The sequence below is a fragment of the Microcaecilia unicolor genome, chromosome 2 (genome assembly GCF_901765095.1).
Source record: "Microcaecilia unicolor chromosome 2, aMicUni1.1, whole genome shotgun sequence".
Lineage (NCBI taxonomy): Eukaryota > Metazoa > Chordata > Amphibia > Gymnophiona > Siphonopidae > Microcaecilia > Microcaecilia unicolor.
Genome location: NC_044032.1, coordinates 354,324,149 through 354,349,730, shown reverse-complemented (window position 1 = coordinate 354,349,730; position 25,582 = coordinate 354,324,149). Strand labels below are relative to the sequence as shown.

General features: G+C 45.7%; 1 protein-coding gene across 2 annotated transcripts in view; it reads right to left on the bottom strand.

Moving 5' to 3' along the window:
* The window catches only part of LOC115463743 (TNFAIP3-interacting protein 3-like), a 152,224-nt gene extending 138,297 nt beyond the window's left edge, over positions 1-13,927 (bottom strand). For both annotated transcript variants that reach the window (XM_030194486.1, XM_030194487.1), the window contains exon 1: positions 13,804-13,927. In XM_030194486.1, the coding sequence (XP_030050346.1) occupies positions 13,804-13,827 (24 nt within the window). In that variant the 5' untranslated portion in view covers positions 13,828-13,927. The remainder of the gene's footprint in view (positions 1-13,803) is intronic.
* Between the last annotated feature and the right edge of the window lie 11,655 nt (positions 13,928-25,582).

Sequence of the window (25,582 nt, the reverse complement as noted above, 5' to 3'; positions counted from 1 at the left end):
TTAGTTTCCATTATCGCTAAAAAAAACAAACGCCCAGCTGAAAAACGTCCATTTTTTTGAAAATACGATCTGTCCCGCCTCTTCACGTACCTATTTTCGGACATAGACGCCCATGGAGATAGGCATTCGCGTTCGATTATGCCCCTCTATGGGGGGGGGGGGGGGGGTGCAGAGAAAGTGAGAGATGCCGGGTCACTACAATAGTGTAAGAAAACTGAAGATGCCAGTTTGCCGGTGGGAGCTGGTGACAGTTCATGAAATTGCAGCATTAGGTGTGTGAGCTGTAGAAGGGGCCTGAATGTGTGTGTCACATGCCAAATGAGTGACTTGGCATATCTGCAGTTACAGTAATTATTCCTAGGATGTTGTAGATTTCCCTGCTTTTCCTTTTATGTTTTCCAATATAGGTGCAATTTCTGATGATGATGCTAGTATTTTATAAAGCCACATAGACTGTGGGTTTTTTTCTTTATTTTATATTTATAGAATAAAACATTACATACAAGGAAATCTTTCACCCTCATACAAGAAAAAGCCAAAACGCTAACACAATACAAAACTCTAGAAACAAATGGCAAAGAAATAATAATACATAACAAAATGACCCTGGCAATCACAGCGAGTGTAACGTACTACTGCTTTCAAACACCCCCCCTCCCAAGTCAAAGAAAAGCTGCCCTCTCTGCTGTCAGTATATCATTCTCTGGTCGGAAGGCATAAGATAAATTTAGATATGCACAAGACAGATAAATATAATTTGAAATGATTTTTTTCTTGTAAAAATATCCTTTTTATTGATTTTATTTTCATGAATATTGCAGTCTAGTCAGAAGCTGAGAATACAAATGAAAATAAGGATAACCTTTTGCGCAGAAATGTGCTCTGGAATAGTTTCATCATGTAACAGAAACTATCACTAGAGAAACTGACAGTACATTTGAAAGATAACATGCCATGGACACATTCTTAAAATGTCAAGTATTAAAATTAATTACTTTTTTTTAATTATTTCTTTAAATTCATTCATTCATTATAGATTTTCTAAATGTTAAACATCAATAACTATCCCAGTACATTTATGATACTGTATTGTAAAATTGGATTCCTACAACAAATTACTTTCTTATGCATTATTCTTTGTTATGTATCCTATACATAGTAACATAGTAAATGACGGCAGAAAAAGACCTGCATGGTCCATCCAGTCTGCCCTACAAGATAAACTCATATGTGCTACTTTCTGTGTATACCTTACCTTGATTTGTACCTGTCCTTTTCAGGGCACAGACCGTACAAGTCTGCCCAGCACTATCCCCGCCTCCCAACCACCAGCCCCGCCTCCCACCACCGGCTCTGGCACAGACCGTATAAGTCTGCCCGGCACTATCTCCGCCTCCCGCCACCGGCTCTGCCACCCAATCTCGGCTAAGCTCCTTAGGATCCATTCCTTCTGAACAGGATTCCTTTATGCTTATCCCACGCGTGTTTGAATTCTGTTACCGTTTTCATTTCCACCACCTCCCGCGGGAGGGCATTCCAAGTATCCACTACTCTCTCCGTGGAAAAAATACTTCCTGACATTTTTCTTGAGTCTGCCCCCCTTCAATCTCAGTTTACTGTAAGCCACATTGAACTCAAACTTGTTTGGGATAATGTGGGATATAAATATCACAAACAAACAAATATTAAGAGGGGGTAGAAAATGAAATGAGATGACAAGCGAGGAAAGAGAACATAAAAAATTAAATACTATGTAAAGGCCTAACATATACAACCTGCACTATATCATAGCTTCGGAATACTCCCCCAACCTGCGCTAGATAAGTTTCTACAGTCAAGAAATTCTTTCAACTGTTCTGGGTCAAAGACCACATAGCTGGTATTATCATACTTAATTATACATTTACAAAACAAAACAAGAAAGAGACACCAGGACAACGATCCTCTTGGTGCAAAGTAAGAAAAAGGTATCTCCTTGACTGGATTTGCTTAGTAATCTCAGGAAACACCCAGATCTTCTGACCCAAAAAGAAAACTTGAGATTGACAGTATAGCTTCATGATCATATCAACATCTTGGGAAAACAAATGTCACTTGGAGTAATCTGTGACAGAAGAGATGGATAAGGCAACCTTCCTAGTGACAACACATCTAAACTATGAAGAGATGACACCATACCAGTTGTGTGTTCCTTGATCACAGTCTCAACTCTGTTTGGAAAATAATAAATTTTTCCAATAGGTGGAATACCTGTCTCAGGAAGTTGCAACACCTCCAGCAAATATCTCTTTAAAAATTCCCTTGATGTTTTTTTTTATTACATTTGTACCCCGCACTTTCCCACTCATGGCAGTTGCAATGCAGCAGGCAATGGAGGGTTAAGTGACTTGCCCAGAGTCACAAGGAGCTGCCTGTGCTGGGAATCAAACTCAGTTCCTCAGGACCAAAGTCCACCACCCTAACCACTAGGCCACTCCTCCATGCCTACATACTCTGGGAAAGTTCAAAAAAACACAGATTGGGGCTTCTATGATTGTTCTCCAACAGTTTTAATTGCCACCGGACCACTTCTTTTTTACAATCAGTGCTAGGTGTACTTGTTTAAAGTCCTCCACACAGCATTCTACTGTCTCAAGTCTGCCTTTAACCTCAAAATTCCTTCTTGAGTTTGAGATCATTTGTCCATACTCTTCTTAATAGCAACAATATCTTTAGTAGGCACACATAGTAAACCATTAAGTTTTACCAGCACAGACAACATGGTTTCTAGAGAGATATTCAATGACCTTGGCATGGAAAGGGGAACAGGAGAGGAAGATGTTTCAGGCAGCATAACTAACTCTACTTCATTCCCAAGCTCCATTCTGGCTGCCAGGCTCTCGATGCTGACTTCCATAGCCCAAGATACAACTCTTGGATCACCATGCCACCTAATTCCACTCTCATACGCAGGCCCTCTCTGCATATCACTGACAGAAACTTCTTCAGGTTGCGCCATGGAAACACCAGCACTCTGGGAGACTCCTTCCTGTCCCTGCTGAAGCTCCTCCAGGGGAGGGGGGAGGAATCGTTTCCAAAATTTGCTGAGTCACCTCTCAACAGCATCTCGAGCAGATATCCTGCTGTAGATAGTCCTACAGGTACTGACTGAAGATAGGCCATAATCCACAACTGCCCTGTAGTGAGAGAGGACACTGCAGATGGGCCACAAATGTAGCCCCTCCATTTATAGGGCATTTTCCAGGTAAGGAGAATGAAGAAACTCACTCCTAGATTGCAGCCAGTTTCAGCAATGTGCTGCCATCTTTCTTCACTCCCCTAGGTGCCTAAATAGGCACCTACTTGTCCTTTTAAACTAAGCACCCTCTTATAAAATTACCCTCAACACTCCCATTCCAATAGTCACATACCACATATAAGCACCTAGACCCATACATACACAATGTACACATGTGGAGGGTAATTTTATGCTATTGCTTCATTGTCCCCTCCTCTTCAGAATATGCACAGGGGGCATTATTAAACTTTTCATTTCTTAGAAGTATCTCTTCCCACGTGCAGTGTAAGAGATTTAACCTCTTTGGTGCTGAAGATGAAAAAAAGCATACGCTATTGCTTGGATACCTCTGTGGTAATATGACCAAGGGTATGGCTTGGATCTGTCACAAACACAGTCATACACGCAGGATTTGCAAGCAAAAGGAAAAAAAAAACCTTTATTGTTTTGGCACAACATGTGCGCCCCTGTTACTTCACAGGCTTTAGTCCAGCACAAGTACAGTCTCTTTATTTCTCTTTGGTTGCTCATGTATCACTATCCTGAAAAGCTGACTGGAAGGAGGTACTCCAAGACCAATTTAGGAAACACTGCCCTAGAACACAAAACTTACCACACCATAACAGCCCTAACCCACCTATGAAAAGACAGTGCTATATATATTACACTGGGCTCTGGAGCAGCAGTTAACCTACTATTGGGAAACTGGAACAAACTGCACTGTTACACATTCCTACATAGATGCTACATGCTAGCAGAACCCTTCACCTCAGTCACACATGCAGAACGTGGACAGACCCTCATCTGTATAATATAAACCAATGGTCCATCTAGCCCAGTACCCTGTTTCCAACAGTGGCCAACCCAGGTCACAAGCACCTGGCAGAAACCCAAATTGTGACAATATTCCATCCTACCAATCTAATACAGAATAGGAAGCCACAAAAAAAGAGAGAAAAAAAAGAAACCACCACCAACAACAAAAATTGAAATAGAGACCCTCCTTCTCTATGCCCAAGGAAGCCAGACTCTATAAACAGTGCAAGGAAAGCAAGTTTGGTCCAGTGAAGATTAACTCAAAATAACCTGGTCCTTAGCTGGGCCCTAGTATTACCATATTAAAAATGTGACCATACCATGCTTCTGTGGCAATGTTCCACTAATGTTAAATGATTAACTGGATTTCTTGAGGTCACGTGATGCCTTGCTGAGAGAGTGGGTGTCAGTAGGAAGAGCTCCCGAGACCCAACCCTCAAAACTGGAGTTATATTAATTATTTTTGCTAAAACCATGTAAGATATTTGAAGGCTAAGGATTAGGAAGTCATGAGATTGGGAAAAGCTGCCTATTTCTGCTTAGAGATGACATCTAAAGTGCACCACCGCGAGAAGGAGAAAGCGCTTCAGGGTGTCTCAAAGATGGCGGCCGGAGGAGATTCAGGTTCGTCTTCCGTAAGCTCCGCATGGGTGGCAGAGATAGTCACCGAAGTGAAACGAGCTATTGAATTGTCGCTGGACAAAAGCCTGCAAGTTGTCTCTGATAAACTCGACACAGTGGATGGAAGGTTAGAGGCATTGCAAGGCGAATTTTCAGAGTACTTCCAGTGGGTTTCAGACCTAGAGGACCAGGTGCAGCAGTTATCTACAGCTAATTCAAACTTGCAGTCTAAGCTCAAAACACTGGAGGATAAGATTGACGACATTGAAAACCGTTCAAGGAGAGGAAACTTACGTCTGGTGGGCCTACCAGAATCCATCATCGAGTTGGATCTGCAGAGATTTCTGGAATCGTGGTTGACATCTGAACTACACTTGCAATCGACAGCGGGTCCCTTACAGGTCAAACAGGTCCGCAGGTTAGGACCCAGAAGGCTGGAGGAGTCCAGACCACGTGTGGTAATATTCAAATATTCAACTCAGACAGGTCGGGTTTGTCCGACAAACTCATTGCTTCAGCTTACTGAGCCCAGTACTCGGACCAGGTTCTGCTTGGCAGCCAGACAACCCCGGGTTTTACCTGCACTGACTGCCGTTCCCCAGAGGTTGAGCCCCTAGGTGCGGGCGGCCTGCAGGACATGAGACGGAACTGGAAGCGGGGTGGTGAACGTACTGGCCAGGCAGACAGCAGGCAAGAGAGTAATCCAGGTACAGGCAAAGTCAATAGGTAGGCAGCAGGCAGGGGAGTAATCCAGGTACAGGCAATGTCAATATAAGTACATAAGTACATAAGTAATGCCATACTGTGAAAAGACCAAGGGTCCATCGAGCCCAGCATCTTGTCCACGACAGCGGCCAATCCAGGCCAAGGGCACCTGGCAAGCTTCCCAAACGTACAAACATTCTATACATGTTATTCCTGGAATTTTGGATTTTTCCAAGTCTGTTTAGTAGCGGTTTATGGACTTGTCCTTTAGGAAACTGTCCAACCCCTTTTTAATCTCTGCTAAGCTAACCGCCTTCACCACATTTTCCGGCAATGAATTCCAGAGTTTAATTACACGTTGGGTGAAGAAAAATTTTCTCCAATTTGTTTTAAATTTACTACACTGTGGTTTAATCGCATGCCCCCTAGTCCTAGTATTTTTGGAAAGCGTGAACAGACGCTTCACATCCACCTGTTCCACTCCACTCATTATTTTATATACCTCTATCATGTCTCCCCTCAGCCGTCTCTTCTCCAAGCTGAATAGCCCTAGCCTCCTTAGTCTTTCTTCATAGAGAAGTCGTCCCATCCCCGCTATCATTTTAGTCGCCCTTCGCTGCACCTTTTCCAATTCTACTATATCTTTCTTGAGATGCGGCGACCAGAATTGAACACAATACTCAAGGTGCGGTCGCACCATGGAGCGATACAAAGGCATTATAACATCCTCACACCTGTTTTCCATACCTTTCCTAATAATACCCAACATCTATTCGCTTTCCTAGCCGCAGCAGCACACTGAGCAGAAGGTTTCAGTGTGTTATCGACGACGACACCCAGATCCCTTTCTTGGTCTATAACTCCTAACGTGGAACCTTGCATGACGTAGCTATAATTCAGGTTCTTTTTTCCCACATGCATCACCTTGCACTTGCTCACATTAAACGTCATCTGCCATTTAGCCGCCCAGCCTCCCAGTCTCGTAAGGTCCTCTTGTAATTTTTCACAATCCTGTCGCGAGTTAACGACTTTGAATAACTTTGTGTCATCAGCAATTAATTACCCTCGCTAGTTACTCCCTCTCTAAATCATTTATAAATATATTAAAAAGCAGCGGTCCTAGCACAGACCCCTGAGGAACCCCACTAACTACCCTTCTCCATTGTGAATACTGCCCATTTAACCCCACTCTCTGTTTCCTATCCTTTAACCAGTTTTTAAACCACAATAGGACATTTCCTCCTGTCCCATGACCCTCCAATTTCCTCTGTAGCCTTTCATGAGGTACCTTGTCAAACACCTTTTGAAAATCCAGATACACAATATCAACCGGCTCCCCTTTGTCCACATGTTTGTTTACTCCTTCAAAGAATTGAAGTAAATTGGTTAGGCAAGATTTCCCCACACAAAAGCCGTGCTGACTCGGTCTCAGTAATCCATGTCCTCGGATGTGCTCTGTAATTTTGTTTTTAATAATAGCCTCTACCATTTTCCCCAGCACCGACGTCAGACTCACCGGTCTATAATTTCCCGGATCTCCCCTGGAGCCTTTTTTAAAAATGGGCGTTACATTGGCCACCCTCCAATCTTCCGGTACCACGCTCGATTTTAAGGATAACTTGCATATCACTAGCAGTAGCTCCGCAAGCTCATTTTTCAGTTCTATCAGTACTCTAGGGTGAATACCATCCGGTCCAGGAGATTTGCTACTCTTCAGTTTGCCGAACTGCCCCATTACGTCCTCCAGGTTTACCGTGAAGTCAGTAAGTTTCTCCAACTCGTCCGCTTGAAATACCATTTCCGACACCGATATCCCACCCAAATCTTCCTCGCTGAAGACCGAAGCAAAGAATTCATTCAGTCTCTCCGCTACGTCTTTGTCTTCCTTGATCGCCCCTTTTACCCCTCGGTCATCCAGCGGCCCAACCAATTCTTTTGCCGGCTTCCTGCTTTTAATATACCGAAAAAATTTTTTACTATGTTTTTTTTGCCTCTAATGCTATCTTTTTTTCGTAATCCCTCTTGGCCTTCTTTATCTGCGCCTTGCATTTGCTTTGACACTCCTTATGCTGCTTCTTGTTATTTTCAGACGGTTCCTTCTTCCATTTTCTGAAGGCGTTTCTTTTAGCCCTAATAGCTTCCTTCACCTCACTTTTCAACCAGGCCGGCTGTCTTTTGAAGTTCCGTCTTTCTTTTCTAATTTGCGGAATGTGTATGGCCTGGGCCTCCAGGATGGTATTTTTGAACAGCGTCCACGCCTGTTGTACAGTTTTTATTCTCTCAGTTGCCCCCCTAAGTTTTTTTTTTACCGTTCTTCTCATTTTATCATAGTCTCCTTTTAAAAGTTAACGCTAACGTATTTGACTTTCTGTGTACAGTTACTTCAAGGTCGATATCAAAAACTGATCAATTATGGTCACTGTTATCAAGCGGCCCCAGTACCATAACGTCCCTCACCAGATCATGCGCTCCACTAAGGACCAAGTCTAGAATTTTTCCTTCTCTCGTCGGCTCCTGCACCAGTTGCTCCATAAAGCTGTCCTTGATTTCATCAAGGAATTGTATCTCTGTAGCGTGTCCCGATGTTACATTTACCCAGTCTATATTTGGATAATTGAAGTCACCCATTATTATCACATTGCCCATTTGTTCGCGTCTCTGATTTCTTTTATCATTTCTGTGTCTACCTGCTCATCCTGGCGAGGCGGACGGTAGTACACTCCTATCACCGTTTTTTTCCCTTTTATACATGGAATTTCAACCCACAATGATTCAAAGGTGTGATTTGTGTCCTGCTGAATTTGTAATCTATCTGAGTCAAGGCTCTCATTAATATACAATGCTACCCCTCCACCAGTCCGGCCCACCCTATCACTACGATATACTTTGTACCCCGGTATGACAGTGTCCCACTGGTTATCCTCCTTCCACCAGGTCTCAGTAATGCCTATTATATCCAATTTTTCATTTAGTGCAATATATTCCAACTCTCCCATCTTATTTCTTAGACTCCTAGCATTTGCATATAGACATTTCAGAGTATGTTTGTTGTTCTTATTTGCATGATGCTTAGTACGTGACACTATTGATTTGACATCTTTTGTCTGATCTTTAGTTGTATTTAAGGGCACCTGGTCTACCACGGTCTGTTGTGCAACCTCACTATCCAGAAACCCTATCTTCCCTGTTTGTGAGGTATCTTTGCAAGATACCTTTTCCCGAACCATGCGCTTTTGAGCGACTGTCGGCCTCCCCCCATTTCTAGTTTAAAAGCTGCTCTATCTCCTTTTTAAATGCCGATGCCAGCAGCCTGGTCCCGCCCTGGTTAAGGTGGAGCCCATCCTTTCGGAATAGGCTCCCCCTTCCCCAGAATGTTGCCCAGTTCCTAACAAATCTAAAACCCTCCTCCCTGCACCATCGTCTCATCCACGCATTGAGACTCTGGAGCTCTGCCTGTCTCTTGGGCCCTGCACGTGGAACAGGTAGCATTTCAGAAAATGCTACCCTAGAGGATCTGGATTTGAGCTTTCTACCTAAGAGCCTAAATCTGGCTTCCAGAACCTCTCTCCCACATTTTCCTATGTCATTGGTACCCACATGTACCAAGACAGCGGACTCCTCCCCAGCACTATCTAAAATCCTATCTAGGTGACGCGTGAGGTCCGCCACCTTCGCATCAGGCAGGCAAGTCACCAGGCGATCCTCACATCCACCAGCCACCCAGCTATCTATATGCCTAATGATCGAATCACCACTACAACAGCTGTCCTAACCTTTCCCTCCCGGGCAGCACTTGGAGACATATCCTCGGTGCGAGAGGATAGTACATCCCCTGGTGGGCAGGTCCTGGCTACAGCAGTACTTCCTACTTCACCAGGGTGATGCTCTCCTTCTAGGAGACCTCCCTCCTCCAAGGTAGCACAAGGGCTACTAGACTGGAGGTGGGACTTCTCTACAACATCCTTGTAGGTCTCTATGTACCTCTCTGTCTCCCTCAGCTCCACCAAGTCTGCTACTCTAGCCTCAAGAGAACGGACACTTTCTCTAAGAGCTAGGAGCTCTTTGCATCGGGCGCAAACATATGACATCTCACCAACTGGGAGATAATCATACATGTGACACTCAATGCAAAAGACTGGATAGCACCCCTCTCGCTGCTAGACTGCTGACTCCATCTTAGTGTTTTTGAGTTTTTCAATAATTTAAAACTTGCTACAGTATTAAGGATATTAGCCTAATATAAAAGTGTCTTTTACTTTATATAGTATATTGTATGATTTATTTAGTATTTCCTTCTTAGATGGTGATGAAATGTATTTAAAACTCTATAAGAGCACTCCTTGCTTGTTACCCTAATTACAATAACTGACCATAAATGAGGCAAACAACAGGCAAGAGAGTAATCCAGGCACAGGTAAAGTCAATAGGCAGGCAGCAGGTCAAGAGATTAATCCAGGTACAGGCAAAGGCAGTAGGTAGGCAGGAGGTCAAGATAGTAATCCAGGTACAGGCAAAGTCAGTAGGCAGGCAGCAGGCAAGAGAATAACCAAGGCACAGGTAAAGTCAATAGGCAGGCAGCAGGCAAGAGAGTAATCTAGGTACAGGCAAAGTCAGCAACGAGGGACAAAGTAGATAAGAAGCAAACTACTGAGCAAGTAACACCTACCCAGTGCCGGTCTTAGGCAGAGGCGACCAAGGCGACCGCATACGGCCCCGCGCCTAAGGGGGCCCCGCACGGCATGCCTAAGGGGGCCCTGCGCTTAACTCTGCCTCGCTCGTGCCTCCGCTCCGACCTCTGCCACTGCTCGCCTTAGTCGCCTGAGATGATCCCTATTCCAGCGGCTCGGCCGCTCCGCTCCCGTCACCATCGGCGCGGCGCCCACTCCCGGCTTGGGTCCGCTGAGCCCGCCGGTCAGCTCCCGAGTCCCCGGACCCCGCGCGACTAACTGAGCGATGCCAGCGAGCCAGCCCAGGCAGCGATGGCCCCGCCCCCAATGGCGACAACAGACAGTTGCAGCGCGACGGCTCACCTCAGGCTCCAGCTTCCCGCTCATGTCCCCGCCTTCTGATGTATTTCCTGTTTCCGGACTTGAGGGCGGGAGTCACTGAGCGGGAAAAGCTGGAGCCTGGTCGGAGTTGACGTGAGGTGAGCCATCGTTGCTGACGCCAACAGTTGTGCACTTATGCCAAATCGAAATCGGATTCCATGCAGGCAGGAGATCAGAAGTGTCTCTCTCATCTAATGACGCTTGCGGACGGTGCAAGGGTTGGAAATGTCTGCCTCCCTGAGAGGAATTTGGCCCACCAACATTAGTTGCTGGAGAAGCTGAGCAAGTAAGATCTCCTGGCTTGGAAGAGGCTGGTTTCTAACATATCTGGGTTATTTTCACATAGATCTGCAGATATTTCCTCCTGATAAAAATTGTGGATGGCAATTAGCAGATTAGCTAAAACACTGCTTCCAGTAATTAATGATATGACCCCTCGAATTAATCATTTGGAAGCTAGACTGCAATCACAGGAAGACAAGATTACTAAGCTAAAATCTGAGAATGGAAATCATGAAGTAGCAAAATCTGATATAAAGTAGGTACAATCAGTTCACCAAATTGGTCTGCATAGGGCCCCGCACTTGCTAAGACCGGCCCTGCACCTACCAAAGTAGAAGCCGAAGCATGGAGTCCAGGAAGAGCTCAGTTCATAAAGTGCTGGCAATCTGACATCAACAAGGAACCAGCAAGGAGAAGGAGCCACAGCCATAGGAACAAGAGCAGGGGGAGGAGGAACTGGAAGACCAATAGGAGAGAAGTAAAGGAAGCCAGGCAGAGGGAGAGCAGACACAGGTGGGTGGAAACAAAGCAATCAAGGAGCCTGGAAGCCAGGCAGAGAGAGAGCAGACACAGGTGCATGGAAGCAAAGCAATCAAGGAGCCTACAACCACCGTCTCTCTGAACAAACCCAGGGAAGAACTACACACAGATGGCTTAGGGTTGTGCCAGTCAAGTGTGGCATGTCGACGGGTCCCCGCACAGCCCCGAGACGCCACTTGCATTGAGGTACTACTACTACTACTATTTAGAGGCGCTACAAAGTGTAGGGGACATGACAACATCACAGCACTAAGACCCTCTTGGTTGCTTTTCACAATTCCATCAGCATTTTCCTGGATCACCACTCCTCTGTGGTGGTGGTTTCCCTCGACCTCTCTTCAGCCTTTGATCTCATTGATCATGGTCTCCTGCTTTAACACCTACATTGTTATTGATATTTCTGGTATTGTTTTCTAAAGGTATCAAAGCTATCTCACTAACTGAATGTGCCAGACCGCTAATTTAGATTCCCACTCTGATATCTTTCCTATTCATTTCGGTGTCTCCCAAGGCTCAATTTTGGCCCCTACTGTATTTAATTTGTTAGTTCTTGAGCATGTTAAGTATTTTGTTTTGGTTACTATACAGAGGTGATTTTTTTTTTTTTGGATCGTCCATTTCTTGTGTATGCTCAAATTACTTACATTGTACTGTAGTAATTGTTTCCTGTTAGCCACACTGAACCTGAACTTGTTTGGGATCATGTGGGATATAAATGTCTCAAATAAAATAAATAAATATCTTTCTTGCCCCACTTCTCACCCTTATTCAGTGCAAAAACTGTTTTCCATACTGCTACATCGATGATATTCAGATCTTCTATCGTTTTTCCATTGGCCAAACCGATCTTTTCGATCTCAACACATGTCTCCATAAAGTATCCTCTTGGCTCAGTGACCACCGACTCTTCCTCAACACGAAGAAATGTGAAGTCATCCAATTTGCCAACCCTTTCACTGCCACTCCCTTTTCCTGCTTACAGATTACTGCCCACTCATGTACAAAGACTCTATTAAAATTCTTACATAAGTACATAAGTATTGCCATACTAGGAAAGACCAAAGGTCCATCAAGCCCAGCATCCTGTTTCCAACAGTGGCCAATCCAGGTCACAATACCTGGCAAGATGCCCAAAAAAGTACAAAACATTTTATACTGCTTATCCCAGAAATAGTGGATTTTCCCCAAGTCCATTTAATAATGGTCTATGGACTTTCCTTTAGGAAGCCGTCCAAACCTTTTTAAAACTCTGCTAAGCTAACCGCCTTTACCACATTCTCTGGCAACGAATTCCAGAGTTTAATTATACGTTGAGTGAAGAAATATTTTCTCCGATTCGTTTTAAATTTACTACATTGTAGCTTCATCGCAAGCCCCCTGGTCCTAGTATTTTGGAAAGCGTAAACAGAGGCTTCACATCTACCCGTTCATCTCCACTCATTATTTTATAGACCTCTATCATATCTCCCTCAGTAGCATTTTCTCCAAGCTGAAGAGCCCTAGCCGCTTAGGCCTTCCTCATAGGGAATGTCGTCCCATCCCTTTATCATTTTCGTCGCCCTCTCTGCACCTTTCTAATTCCATTATATCTTTTTTGAGACGTGGCGACCAGAATTGAACACAATATCAAGGTGCGCGTTGCACCATGGAGTGATACAAAGGCATTATACATCTTCATTTTTGCTTTCCATTCCTTTCCTAATAATACCTAACATTCTATTTGCTTTCTTAGCCACAGCAGCACACTGAGCCTTGGCATTCTTTTTGATAACCGCCTGAATTTGAAGCCCCAAATCAGCTTATCACTCACTCCTCCTACTATTGCTCTCCTTTGCATTCATTCTGTCTATTCCTTGCTCCCACCTGTCCTCAATCCCTTGCCCTATTTCTCAGCCTGGTAATTACTCATCTCACTTTACTGCAAGTCCCTTACGTCGGTCTACCTTTTTTATTATCTTAACTGTTCAATCCATTGCTGCTCATTTACTTCACAACTCTAGACCTTTTGACCATGTCACTCCACGTTTTCACTCTGAACACTGGCTAACTCTCTCTACACATATCCATTTCAAAACCCTGACTCTAATCTACAAAGGCTGCCTCCCCACGTCCCTGGATTATCTGTACGCCTTCATATCCCTTATACTGCCTTCTCGTTCATTCTGCTCATCCAGTACAGGTCAACTCTCCATTCCCCCTCCCTCTGTGATCCACCTTGATATCACATGTGCCTCTGCCATCAGCTACATTGGAGCTAGCTCTGAAACTCCCTTACCACTGTCCTCCGCCTTGAATCGTCCAATGCCAATTTCAAATCAGTGCTAAAAACTAACCTTTTCATGCTTGCATACCCCCCAAATTTCTTGACCACTACTGTCTATTATCTCTCTCCTCTCTCCATTGTCCTTCTATGTTTGATTTCATGTGACTCTGTGGCAATTTTTCTTTTTAAACCACACTGTACATCAAGCCTTGGTAAATAAATAAATAAATAATAAAGCTGTATGACTTTACCACATCTGAAGTACAACTGTACATTCTAGAAGCTTTCAGTGTCCTCCTTTTTTTTTCTTGTTTTAACACAGCTGTGAGTTTTGCAGGACCTGTTAGAACAGCAAAGAAGGATCCAGTTTGTTACACAGTCCCCTTGAAGGCTGACAGCCTTTATATTATTTACTCTTCTCCTTAGCAGAGAAACAAGAGCCAGGTTTCCCAGGAGAGACGCTCCTCCTACTTACACTCCCACAAGGTAGGAACAAACTAAACCTACAGGATCAACATGGTATACAGTAAACACGAACAGGTTTACTAAAGATTACTAAAGGAATGTGAATGTTTTAATATGTTAAAAATAGAGAACACCTTTTTTCCTTTTTGATTGATAGAGGAAGGACAGGGCCTTCAAACACTAAACAATCTGCATTCTGACCCTATTATTAATAGTCTACTACCAAAGGGGTCTTTTACTAAGTTGTGGTATAAAGTGTCCTTAGCACACCCCTTATGCGGTTTTTCCTACAAGCTAAGGCCATTTTTACTGCAACAGTAAACAAATTTTCCTTTTTTTTTTTTTGCCATTAATAGCCATGTGTTAATGTCACCATTAGCTCGTGACCATTAAAAAAAATTACCATGTTAGCACTTACCGACACCTATTTTGTAGGAGGTAAGGGTTCATGTGATAATCCTGCGTTAATCACTTACAGGCAGATGATCAAAAGCAAACTCCAGTGCTAGAGGCTGTTAGCACCATACTAGTGCCAGCGTTTGCTACCGCCCCATGATCAGAGCCCTCAAGCGCATGAAACACGCTCGAGGGCTCTTTGCGCAAGTAGTATGCAAATGCATGCAAAACAGGGCTTAGCGCATCATCGCCAATGATCAGCGGTCAGCGCGCCAACAATTTGGGTCGCTGGCTGCCTAGGCAAACCCTACGCCAGCTCCGAGCTGGCATTAGGGTTGCAGATCATTGGGGACGGAATGGTGAGCCCGTGTCCAGCCCGTTCCCCCCCAAAGCAAACCTGCCAACAGGGGGCTGGAGGTCCAGCGGACCTCCGGTCCCTCCCCCGACGATCCCACCCCCCCAGGTTCAGGGAGGGCTGGAGGTCTGGTGGGTCTCTAGCCTCCCCAAACCCCCAGAAAATGGTCCCTGGTGGCCGCCGGCCAAACCACCCCCCCCCCCCAGCGAGCGACAGGGGTGGGCTGGAGTTCCGGCGGACCTCCAGCCCACCCCAATTCCCCCCCCCCAGCGTTGTCAAGAATCCCTGCTGGTTCAGCGTAAAAAAAGAACCCCCTCCCTCCCAGCGAGCGACGGGGGGGGGGACCTCCCCCAACTCTCCCCCCCAACGTTGTTTGAAGAATCCCTGGTGGTCCAGTATAAAAAAGAACTCCCTCCCGGCCCCCCTACCTTAGTTGGAGGAGGGAGGTAGCCTGCCACACTCCTCTTCCATGGAATGACGCCGCCGCAAAATGGCGGCACCCAGCTCCGCCCAGTGCATCCTGGGATGCACTGGGCAGGGCTACAGACCATATAAGGGAGCAATTCCCTTATATGGTCTGTAGCCCCTCCCTGAACCTGGGGGGGTGGGATCGTCGAGGGGACCGGAGGTCCACTGTGCCTCCAGCCCCCGTTGCTCGGGGCAGGGGTAGTCAGAGACTGGTGGTCCCATGGACCTCCAGCCCCTGTGTTTGACAGATTTGGGCTTTTGACAGCCTAGACCTGTCAAACAAGTGCGGGAGGATTGTGCTGAGCTCATGCTTGGCACAATTCGCCCGCAGTTCTACCCCATGATCAGAGATAATTGCGCTGCTTAAATTTGCATGCATTATGTCTGATCATAGGTCTAATAGTGCCCCGCACTGTTCCAGCGCTATTTTAGAGCACTGTTTGGAACAGCGCAGGGCTTTTGATCATCTGCCTGTTAGTGTATGGTAATGTAGCTGTGTTAACTGATTAGCGCAGATATGCCCCTCAGCACAAAAATTAAAAAATTATTTTTTAGCGTGCAGGTAGCACATACAGATTAGAAATTTACTGCTGGACACCTGAGTATGTCCCGTAATGAGACATTTTAAGCTGTGGTAAGCACACGCTAACGTTTATTTCAGCATAGCAAAAAGGATCCAGAGTTTTAATTCACACCTGATTAGTTATTCAAAATATTTCCAGCAAAAACTTATTTGCCAAGATGCATAAATAAAAATATTCATATGCTATATTGGAAGAAAGCAGTAGAGTCTCAAAATTCTTTGAGATGTTTGTAAGGGTGAGTCCCTGTGTATGCGCAGATATTGATGGGTATCCTTACATCAGGGGTCTTCATGGTGACTAAAAACTGACCTGGTGCCTAGGTTTTGTCCCTGCTAGCAGTTACTCTCTCTCCCCTGCTGGGCCCAGCTGGCATCAGCGTCTCTCTCTATCATCCTTCCCTTCCACTCCCCGGGAAACTTGCCTCTGATCCTTACCGACAGTGGCAGTCTTTCAGGACATGCTGCTATCACCAGCGTCAGGGCTTTTCATCTGCCAGTCCTGCCTTCTGAGGTAACTTCCTGCTTCCGCAAAGGCGGGACCCAGCAGAGCTACGTGTCTTGAAAGGCTGCTGCTGCCACTGCCACACTGCTGACAGTGAAGATCAGAGGCAAGTTTTCTGGGGGGAAGGGTGACAGAGAGAGATATGTTGGAGGAGGCACAGAGAAGGCCTCCAGTATTCCATGTACAGAATTAATTTTTAATTTTTAGACAGGGAGAGATCAAGATTTCTCCCCTTCTGATCATGAGAACAGTTTTTGCTGGAAGCATTTCACTCTCCCCCCACTCTTGCCCAGCCAGGTAATTGTAAACCTGCCTGCCCATGACCCATAAGTGTGGACAGGCCTCAGGGAATTTGGGCGACAGAGTTCTTTTCCATGTCTTTTGTAGAGGGGCACTTCAAAGCAAGAGAGAATTACTTTTCTGTAACCATGAGAAAAACAACACTTGCAGAAACTTCCTTTTTTTTTTACTTTTTAACAATTTTATTAATGACTCAGTATAAACAATACAATATTCGTAAGTCATATACAGAACACAGCATGAACAGATAAATGACCGATAATCATGACAAAAACATTGATCGTCACATTTTTCCCCCCAATAACTCCCAACCTACCTCCCCCTACCTAGACCTCAGTGTCCCCTTCCCCCATCTTCCCTCCCTACCCTGCCTTACCCCTCTAAAGTTCTCCCCCCTCCCCCATACCACCCCTCCCTTTCTCTACCCCATTCCAGGCAGCAACATGTCTCCAATTACCCATGGAAATTGATTACTGTATTAACCAAGTCTCTTAGCTATCTTTGCTGGGTCCAGGCTTAGTCGATTTAAAATGGAACTTCGGGCCCTAGGGGCCAGAATATTAATATACGGTTCCCATGTCAGGTAGAATTTACGTTGTGTTTTAGGTTTGTAGTAGGAATCTCTCAACTCCAATAGTAACAGCGGGTGCCACCTATTGTGCCATTGCCAAAACGATGGTGCTTCTAACTGTGTCCAGTTAACTAAAATGCATTTCTTCCCCACTACACACGCTTTATAAATTAGCAGATTATAGCAGACAGTACTGTTTCCCTTCAGCAGGTCGACCCCCAGAAGGGCCGTCTCCGGCGTTAATGTCACCCTCCGCCCCAGGACGTCCCCTAAGAACTTCGCTATTTGCTCCCAGTATTTGGATATCTCTGGGCAAGCCCACATTGCATGATAATAAGTATAGTAGGGAGCCCCACACCTGCAACAAGTAGGCGAATCCGCCCTGCCCATGTGATATAATCTCGACAGTGAGGTGTACGCCCTGTATATACTGCGTCCCTGGCACTCCCTCAGTTCCGCACTACTTTTTCTTTTATTTGCCTCAAGCTACTCAGCAATAAGCTGATACTAATTTGTTTCTGTATGTCTGCTGTCCACTTTCTGGCCAACTTTTCAAGGTTCTTTTTTGGTCGACTTACTAGCAGCCTTTTGTGTAGCATTGAAATAGAAGCTGGATCTGTTGTTGGCATTTCATATAGTTCATTGAATTTGGAGGCCACATCAACTTCCAAGAGGTGTGTAGGCAACGTGTGAATGTAGTGGGAAACCTGTTTAAAGGCATATATCTCTGCCCATGTATTAGAGTCTAGGTTCAAGGAGTCCATGGACTTAAGGCGCCCCTCCCTGTCCACAAAATCATCTACCATATGAAGCCCTTTATCCCCCCAACCCCTGATACGCTTATTCTCTAGCCCTGGTTTAAAGGCTCCGTTACCTCTTATGGGCAAAAGTTTACTAACATGTGCATCAAAGGACCAGAGCCTCGCTATCTCTCCCCATATCAGCCGCATCGGTTTTATCAAAATACTTCTACGTATATAAGTAGGCAAATCCAAAGCTTCAGCCTGTAAGACATAGTTAAAATGCAAAGGACGCATCCAATCTGCCTCCATCTGCAGTGGTGTGTGACGCGAATCTCCCTTCAACCAGTCTCCCAGGTGTCTTAACATACAGGCTCTATTATACCACCATAAGTTCAAAATTCCAAAACCTCCTGTATTCCACCCATCCATCATACTGCCCATACTAATCTGCGGTCTTTTCTTATTCCAAAAAAATTTTGATAACAGGCCAAGCAATTTTTTCCAATCACCTTTTGTGAGGCTTAGTGGCAAAGTCTGAAAATAATAAAGCCATTTGGGAAAAATGATCATATTGAACAATGAAATTCTACCCAAGAGCGACACCGGTAGCCCTCCCCATCGATCCAGAAGTAATTTGGTAATTGAAAACAACTTGTAATGTTCAATTGATACAGTCTCCTCGGATCACCCAGCAGTTGTATACCTAGATATTTAAATACTTCTTCTGTTCTTTTCAATGGACAGTTAAGCTGCGACCACTCTGCATCAGACATATATAAGGTCTGAGCCTCGGACTTATCCAGGTTAAGACGAAAGCCTGAATATTCCCCAAACTCTACAAATATCTCCAAAAGCGCTGCCAAGGATGTCCGAGGCTCCTGCAATACCACCAATAAATCATCTGCAAAGGCTGCCAGTTTAAATTGTTCCCGGCCCACCTCTACCCCCCCTCACCTCCGCCATAGTCACAATATCTCTAACCAGAGGATCCATTACCAAAACAAATAGAAGGGGCGAAAGGGGACAGCCCTGTCGTGTACCTCTCTCTATCGGAAACAAGTCTGAAACTGTACCGTTAACCACTACTTCTGCCACAGGCGCCTGATACAAAGCCTTAATGGCTTCCACTAAATAACCTCTTATCCCATAGGCCTCCAATGTCGCATACATAAAGGACCAATTAACCTGATCAAATGCTTTTTCAGCATTGAAACTCAACAACAGTGCTGGCCTGGAGTCCCTATGTATTGCCTCTAGAGCTAATAGAATCTTCCTCATATTACATGCTACTGATCTCTCGCGAACAAACCCAACCTGCGGCTCCGCTATCAGGGATGGCAAAACTCTAGCCAGCCGATTCGCCATGATTTTAGCAATCAGCTTTGTTTCGAACGGCAATAAGGAAATAGGTCGATAGGAACCCGCTCTATCTGGATCTCGACCTGGTTTAAGCAGCACAATTATCTGCACTTTCCTCAAAGTGTCCGGCATTGTTCCTCTCTGTATTATGGTGTTAAACACCACAGTCAGGCATGGGACTATGTCATTTATCATCAGTTTGTAGAATTCGGACGTATAGCCATCTGCCCCCGGTGACTTGCATAAAGGGCTATTTCTAATACACCATCTCACTTCCTCCTCATTAATCTCAGCATTAAGCATTTCTCTTTGCGTTTCTTGTAGTTGAGGTAGCTCCTGACCCACCAGGTAAGAAGCCGCCTCAAGCCCGGTGTCAGCCGGTGATGCATACTTCCTTTTTTTTTTGCCTAGAACAATAGATCAAATACTGTATCTCACAAAAGGAAAGCAATAGACCCCCCTTTGAGAAACAGACCTCTGGAGCCAGGTAGCAATGGCTTTTATTGTGTATTTCCTTGAACACAAGAGAATCTATGTTCTGACATGTCCCCAAACACAGGATCTGGGCTGTCAGGTGAGAAATATATCACCTCTAAAAGGGAGCAGTCAAACTCTTGTCTCCTCTCTTTAGAATAAGAATAAGGAAAATACTGAGACAAAAGATCAAAAGTTCTGACAAATATATTCTTTTGTGGGAAAACTGTAAATATGACCAGAAGAGAGATAATGATCCAAAACATTTTGTCACTTTCTGACAACAGAACAAATGCATCTTCTAAGGAAATGTAAACATATGCTATGTACCTCTTTGTTGAAAGGAGATCCTGACTGTATCTGCAAAATGCTAACTAGGGGGGAACATCCTCCCCTCCCTCTTACTCCTTTGTACTGTAAGGAAAAACCCTATATAAACTTCTCTGTAAGACAGGAAAATGGTCAGCGTACATCTCTTTTGGCCCCACGCCAGGGAGTCTGAAAGAATGTCCTGACCTTTTCCACTGAACTTCCATTTCTGTACATGTTCTTCTTTCTGTCCTGTTCTGTATACTGTATCTATACTATTTCTTATTTTTTTTCTAATTTTGGATAAAGAATAAACCTGTATTAACCCCAAGAAGCTTCTTTTGGTTCTTTTTCCTTTTTGTTTCTGGTTGTTATAGTTTTAATAGACTTTACCAGCTGTCCGGGTTTCTATGATACCAGTTGGAGGTTTTGTCTGTGCGAAGTAGTGCTGGTTCTGTTTGGGCTCTGAGACGCAGCACGAAAAGGCACAGATACTAAACTCGAGGGGGGAGGGATGAGGGAGAAAGATATATTGGACGCATGGCGGGAAGGAGAAGAATGAGATGTACTAGACCCTGGGGTGGGGGGAGGGGCTGGAGGGAGGGAGATGTGCTAGACCCTGGGTTGTGGTGGGGAGGCAGGAGAGAGATGGAGATAGCTGGACCCTGGGGTGGGGTGAGGTGGGGGGCTGGAGAGCGATGGAGATTGCTGGGCCCTGGGATGGTGAGGAGCTGGAGAGAGATGGAGATTGCTGGACCCTGGGGTAGGGGGCTGGCTGGAGAGAGATGGAGATTGCTGTGCTCTGATGTGGGAGGGGGATGGAGAGAGATGGAGCTAGCTGGACCCTTGGGTGGGTGGGGGGTTGAGCGAGATGAGGTGTGTTGAACCTTGGTGTGGGAGGGGGTCTGGATAGAGATGGAGATTGGTGAATCCCGGAGTGGAAGGGTCCTATAGAGAGATGGAAATGTGCTAGACCCTGGGGTGGGGTGGGGGAGCAGGAGAGAGATGGCGATTGCTGGACCCTGCAGGGGGGGAGCTGGAGAGAGATGGAGACTGCTGGACCCTGCGAGGGGGGAAACTGGAGGGACAGGGAGATGCGTTCCCCTTCCTGGCAAGTTTAGCACAAGAGGGGAGAGGGAGAGAGAGATCAGACTGGGGGAAGGAAGGGAGAGGGAAATCAGTCTGACTGGGGGAAGGAAGAGACAGAGACTGGATCAGGGTTTGGAACAGAGGAGGAGAGATGCTGGATCCAGAGATGGAGAGAGGAAGTTATGCCAGACCACGAGAAGGGTCAGGGGAGAGAGAGGGAGAGATGCTGGACCTGGGGTATGAGAAGAAAGAAAGAGAGAGAGAGGAGGGACAGGGCATAGACAAGAGATGTTGGACACGAAGTAAGAATAGAGACAGGGACACAGGGCAATGGTTGAAAAGGGGTGGGATAGGAACACCAAGGGGCGCTGTTGATCACAAAGGGAAGGATAGGGATACAGAGGGGCAATGTAGAATTAAGGGGAGGATAGGGATACTAAAAGAGCAGATGCAAATAGAATAGATAGGAACAGGGAAAATGAAAAGAGATGCTAGAGAGGACAGATAGGGACATGGAGAAAAGACGGATGCCAGACATGGAGAGAGAAGAAATATCGAATAGACAGGAGACCTTGGAAAGGCAAGAAAAACAGAGAAAAGCAGAAGAGACACAGACCAAATTGAATGGAAAAATAAAATGCTCAGACTACAAAGGTAGAAATTTGTTTGTTTTTTTTCTTTTATTGTATATAACCAAACAAGTATTTATTATGTCATACTTTAGAGTGGAGGAGTGGCCTAGTGGTTAGGGTGGTAGACTTTGGTCCTGAGAAACTGAGTTCAATTTCCACTTCAGGCACAGGCAGCTCCTTGTGATTCTGGGCAAGTCACTTAACCCTCCATTGTCCCATGTAAGCTGCATTGAGCCTGCCATGAGTGGGAAAGCGTGGGGTACAAATGTAACAAAAAAATAATAATATAGGCCTAAAGTTTAAGAACCTGTAATGTCATATAACTATCAATTTGCTCTTACTCAAGATATTGTACTACACACAAACATTTCTGGTGTCCAAGGCTACTTCCGGCTACACTACATAAGGGGTCAATATGCAGTGCCTTTTCTTTATCCAAGAACTTTGAACGCAGGCAATGGTGTCTTTAGGGAGATTAGTGCTTAGTGCAGTTGCCAGTCCATGGACCCTCTCATTCTGTATTTCCATCATAACCTACCCCTCTGGATCTCCCTCAAACAACTCAATACCCGATGCACAAAGCGTAACGTGTTTGGAACATTTGGTTTTAGACCAGTTGTAGTCGCCTAAAGCAAGCCGTTATTTAGTGTGTAATGCACAAAGGGGTTCTGCATCCATTTTACGTTCCCATAGCAGCTACCAAACTACTCTATGCAATGAGCGCATTAGTATTAAAATAAGCATTCTGAGTCAATTCACAGCCCCGAGCACCTACCTTTTAACGAGCAAAGTTTTGGCAGGTCTGGGACCTTTCCTTAATCGGGGAGCCAGTCTGCATGCACTGTACCAGTGTAAGCAGATTGCTCTCCAGAAGTAGGCGCTCAGGAGACCCCCGACTCACCTTGACTCCCCTCCCCCAGACCTTTTAAAAACTCCCTGGGTGGTCCAGTGGGCTCTCAGCCCCCCCCCTCCCGAGCAAAAAATGGACCCCCTTCCCTACAGCTCCATCCTCTCCAAAAATCTCCATGGTGGTCAGTGACTCACCGCCCCTCCCTCCCATCCACATACCTCTAGAGTTGGGAGGCGAGTAATACCTCTTCTCTCCTGCCATTGGGCCTGCTTTTTCAAAAGAGTGGCGCCCATCCCCTGCATCCTGGGATGCACTGGAGGGGCTAAGCACCACATAAGGAGTTTTTTTCCTTATATGTTGCTTAGCTCCTCCTAGTGCATCCCAGAAAGCAGCAGGCAGGGGGCTGGGTACTGCCACTTTGAGAAGGCAGGCCCAGAGGGAGGAGGCATTGCTCCTGCCCTCCTGTCCTGTCTCCAACTCTAGAGGTATGTGGAAGGGAGGGGTGGTCACTAGAACAATCCATGGAGCTTTTTGGTAGGGGCGGGGGCTTGAGAGGAGGGTCCACTGGACCACCAGGGATTTGTTGTTGGGGGGGCCAGGATGGGGTATACGGGGGAAGGGTTGGGGTTCACTGGACCACCAGGGAGGTTTTCTGGAAGTGGAGGGGAGGGAGGTCCCTAGGCCACCATGGAGTTTTTGACTTAGGTGTGGTGGAGTTTTTTGACTTGGGGGTGGTGAGGGTGGTGTCCCTCTGCCGCATCCCGCCCACTGTGATACAACTTCCTGTTTACACAGGGTGGAATGTGGCAGAGGGAAAGCCCAGGAGGCCTGGTTGAATTGTTGCTGGGCAGCAACAGTAATGTAAGATTGAAAGTGCCATGGTGGGGGTTAGAGAAGGAAAGGAATAGCACTGCTGCCTGACCTGTGGAGAGGGAGAGGGGGAGGGGGTGAGAAAGGAGCAAGGGATGCTGGATCCTGCATGGCTGGGGTGCCACCATTGCTGGGTGAGTCTCAGGTGAAAGTGGGTGGCTCCATCCGTGACTATGCCCCTGAATACAGGACTATTTGTACGTCTAAGAACTGGCTGTTTGTTTTCTTCCTACCTGTGAAGTGAGCAGGATTCTCCAGTCCCCAACCCCAACATATTAATAAGTAGTTTATGTTCACTGTTAACCTGCTGTGTGGACCTCCGTTGTAAGGGCTCGGGGCTGTCCTCATCCACATTCCCACATAAGGGCTGAGAATTCATAGACAGTTACCATGTAAGAGCCAGCTATGATAATCTTGCACAATTATCGCACTGTATGTGCTGGAATCCACTGAAGGAAGGTGCTGGACTACAAGGACTGCCACAAAGCATGAGACATGTTACCTGGTGCTTCTCGAAATAGAACGGGCTGCTCTTCATCATCATCATCGTTGGCACAGAGAAAGTAGCTGGAGTCGTAGGAATGCTCAGGGTCTGAGGCACATATCATCTTTTCCCCTTTAAATATGTGCTCACAGGTCCATGCCAGGACCTATATTTAAAAACAAACCTCTCATCATTTTATAGTGAACTTAAGTGTCTCTAGTGCATATGATCTTTAAATGACCAGAGCCAATTTCCATCTAAAAAGCTGTCTGGTCATGGATCTGTTGGATTGACGTTTACCCTGTGATGTTTAATCTGTTCTGCTTGTAGACTGTTTGGTCAACTGAGTCATGGCTTTTAAGTGGCAGACTGTATACAATCAATAAGACATTCTTTCTTGCAAAATTGCAGTACCATGCCTCTCTGCCTCTGAACTTTCTACTACTGTTATGACTCTGCCCCGGTATCATGCTCTCATTCATCTCGCCCCTGGTGGTCAGACCCTGATGGTCGCAATGGACCTGTTGATGGTTTTACCGGTTCCAGAAGTCATGCCGGTCCAGTCCGGATTTTGTAGCCTGCCAGTTGGTCCTCGAGACATTTTGGAACTAAGCTGTTTCCGTACCTGGTGAACTCCCTGGCTGCTGGCCTTATTAACCACCTGGAAGTGTTTCTAGTTTGCCTTGCAACAGAGGACCTCAGAGGTGTGTCTTCTGTGGTTGTTTTTGCTGTGCTTTTGCTACGTTCAGTTTCTGCCTTTGACCTAGTGCCTGGACCTGGACTTCGATTTTGCTTGCTGCCTGCCTTTGGAACCTTTGCCTGGACTGGACTCTGACTTTACTTGCCACTTGCCTTTGAACCTTTGCCTGGACCTGGACTCGGACTTGCTTGCCGCCTGCCTTGGAACCTGTGCCTGGAGCTGGGACCTTGACTTTATTTGCCTGACCCCGGTTCTGCTGGGTTTGTGGACTATCTTCCTGTTCTCTGCTGTGGCTTCTGTTCCGGTGGGTGTTCCTCCTGCCGCTGCCGTCCTTGGCAGTAGCCCAAGGGCTCACTATCCAGTGTTTCGTGTGAAGCGTGACAACTACCTCAGCAACATCCTCCGTTATGCTAGGTTCTAACATGCTCTCTGCCCACTATCTCAGACCCCTTTATATAGATACTGTCATTCTATTATAAATTACCACAAAACTCTGTCTAAACCTTTACTGCCACATTACAGTGTATGGGTGGACTCCAGGACTCCATGTAGGAGAGATCCACAGCTACAGTTAAGGTGACATACAAGAGAGGGTGATATTTATAAATTCACTGTATGTATACTAAAAAAAAAAAGTGGGAAGGTGACAACAGATCTGGGCCTGTAAGTTAAATTGCAGTTCTCTCAACCAAAGCACACTTGAAACATAAGAACATAAGCGCTGCATACTGGGACAGACCGAAGGTCATCAAGCCAAGCATCCTATTTTCAACAGTGGCCAATTCTGGTTACAAATGCCTGGCAAGAACCCAAAACAGTACAATCCTTTTATGCTGCTTATCCTAGAAATAAGCAGTGGGTTTTCCACAAGTCCACCTTA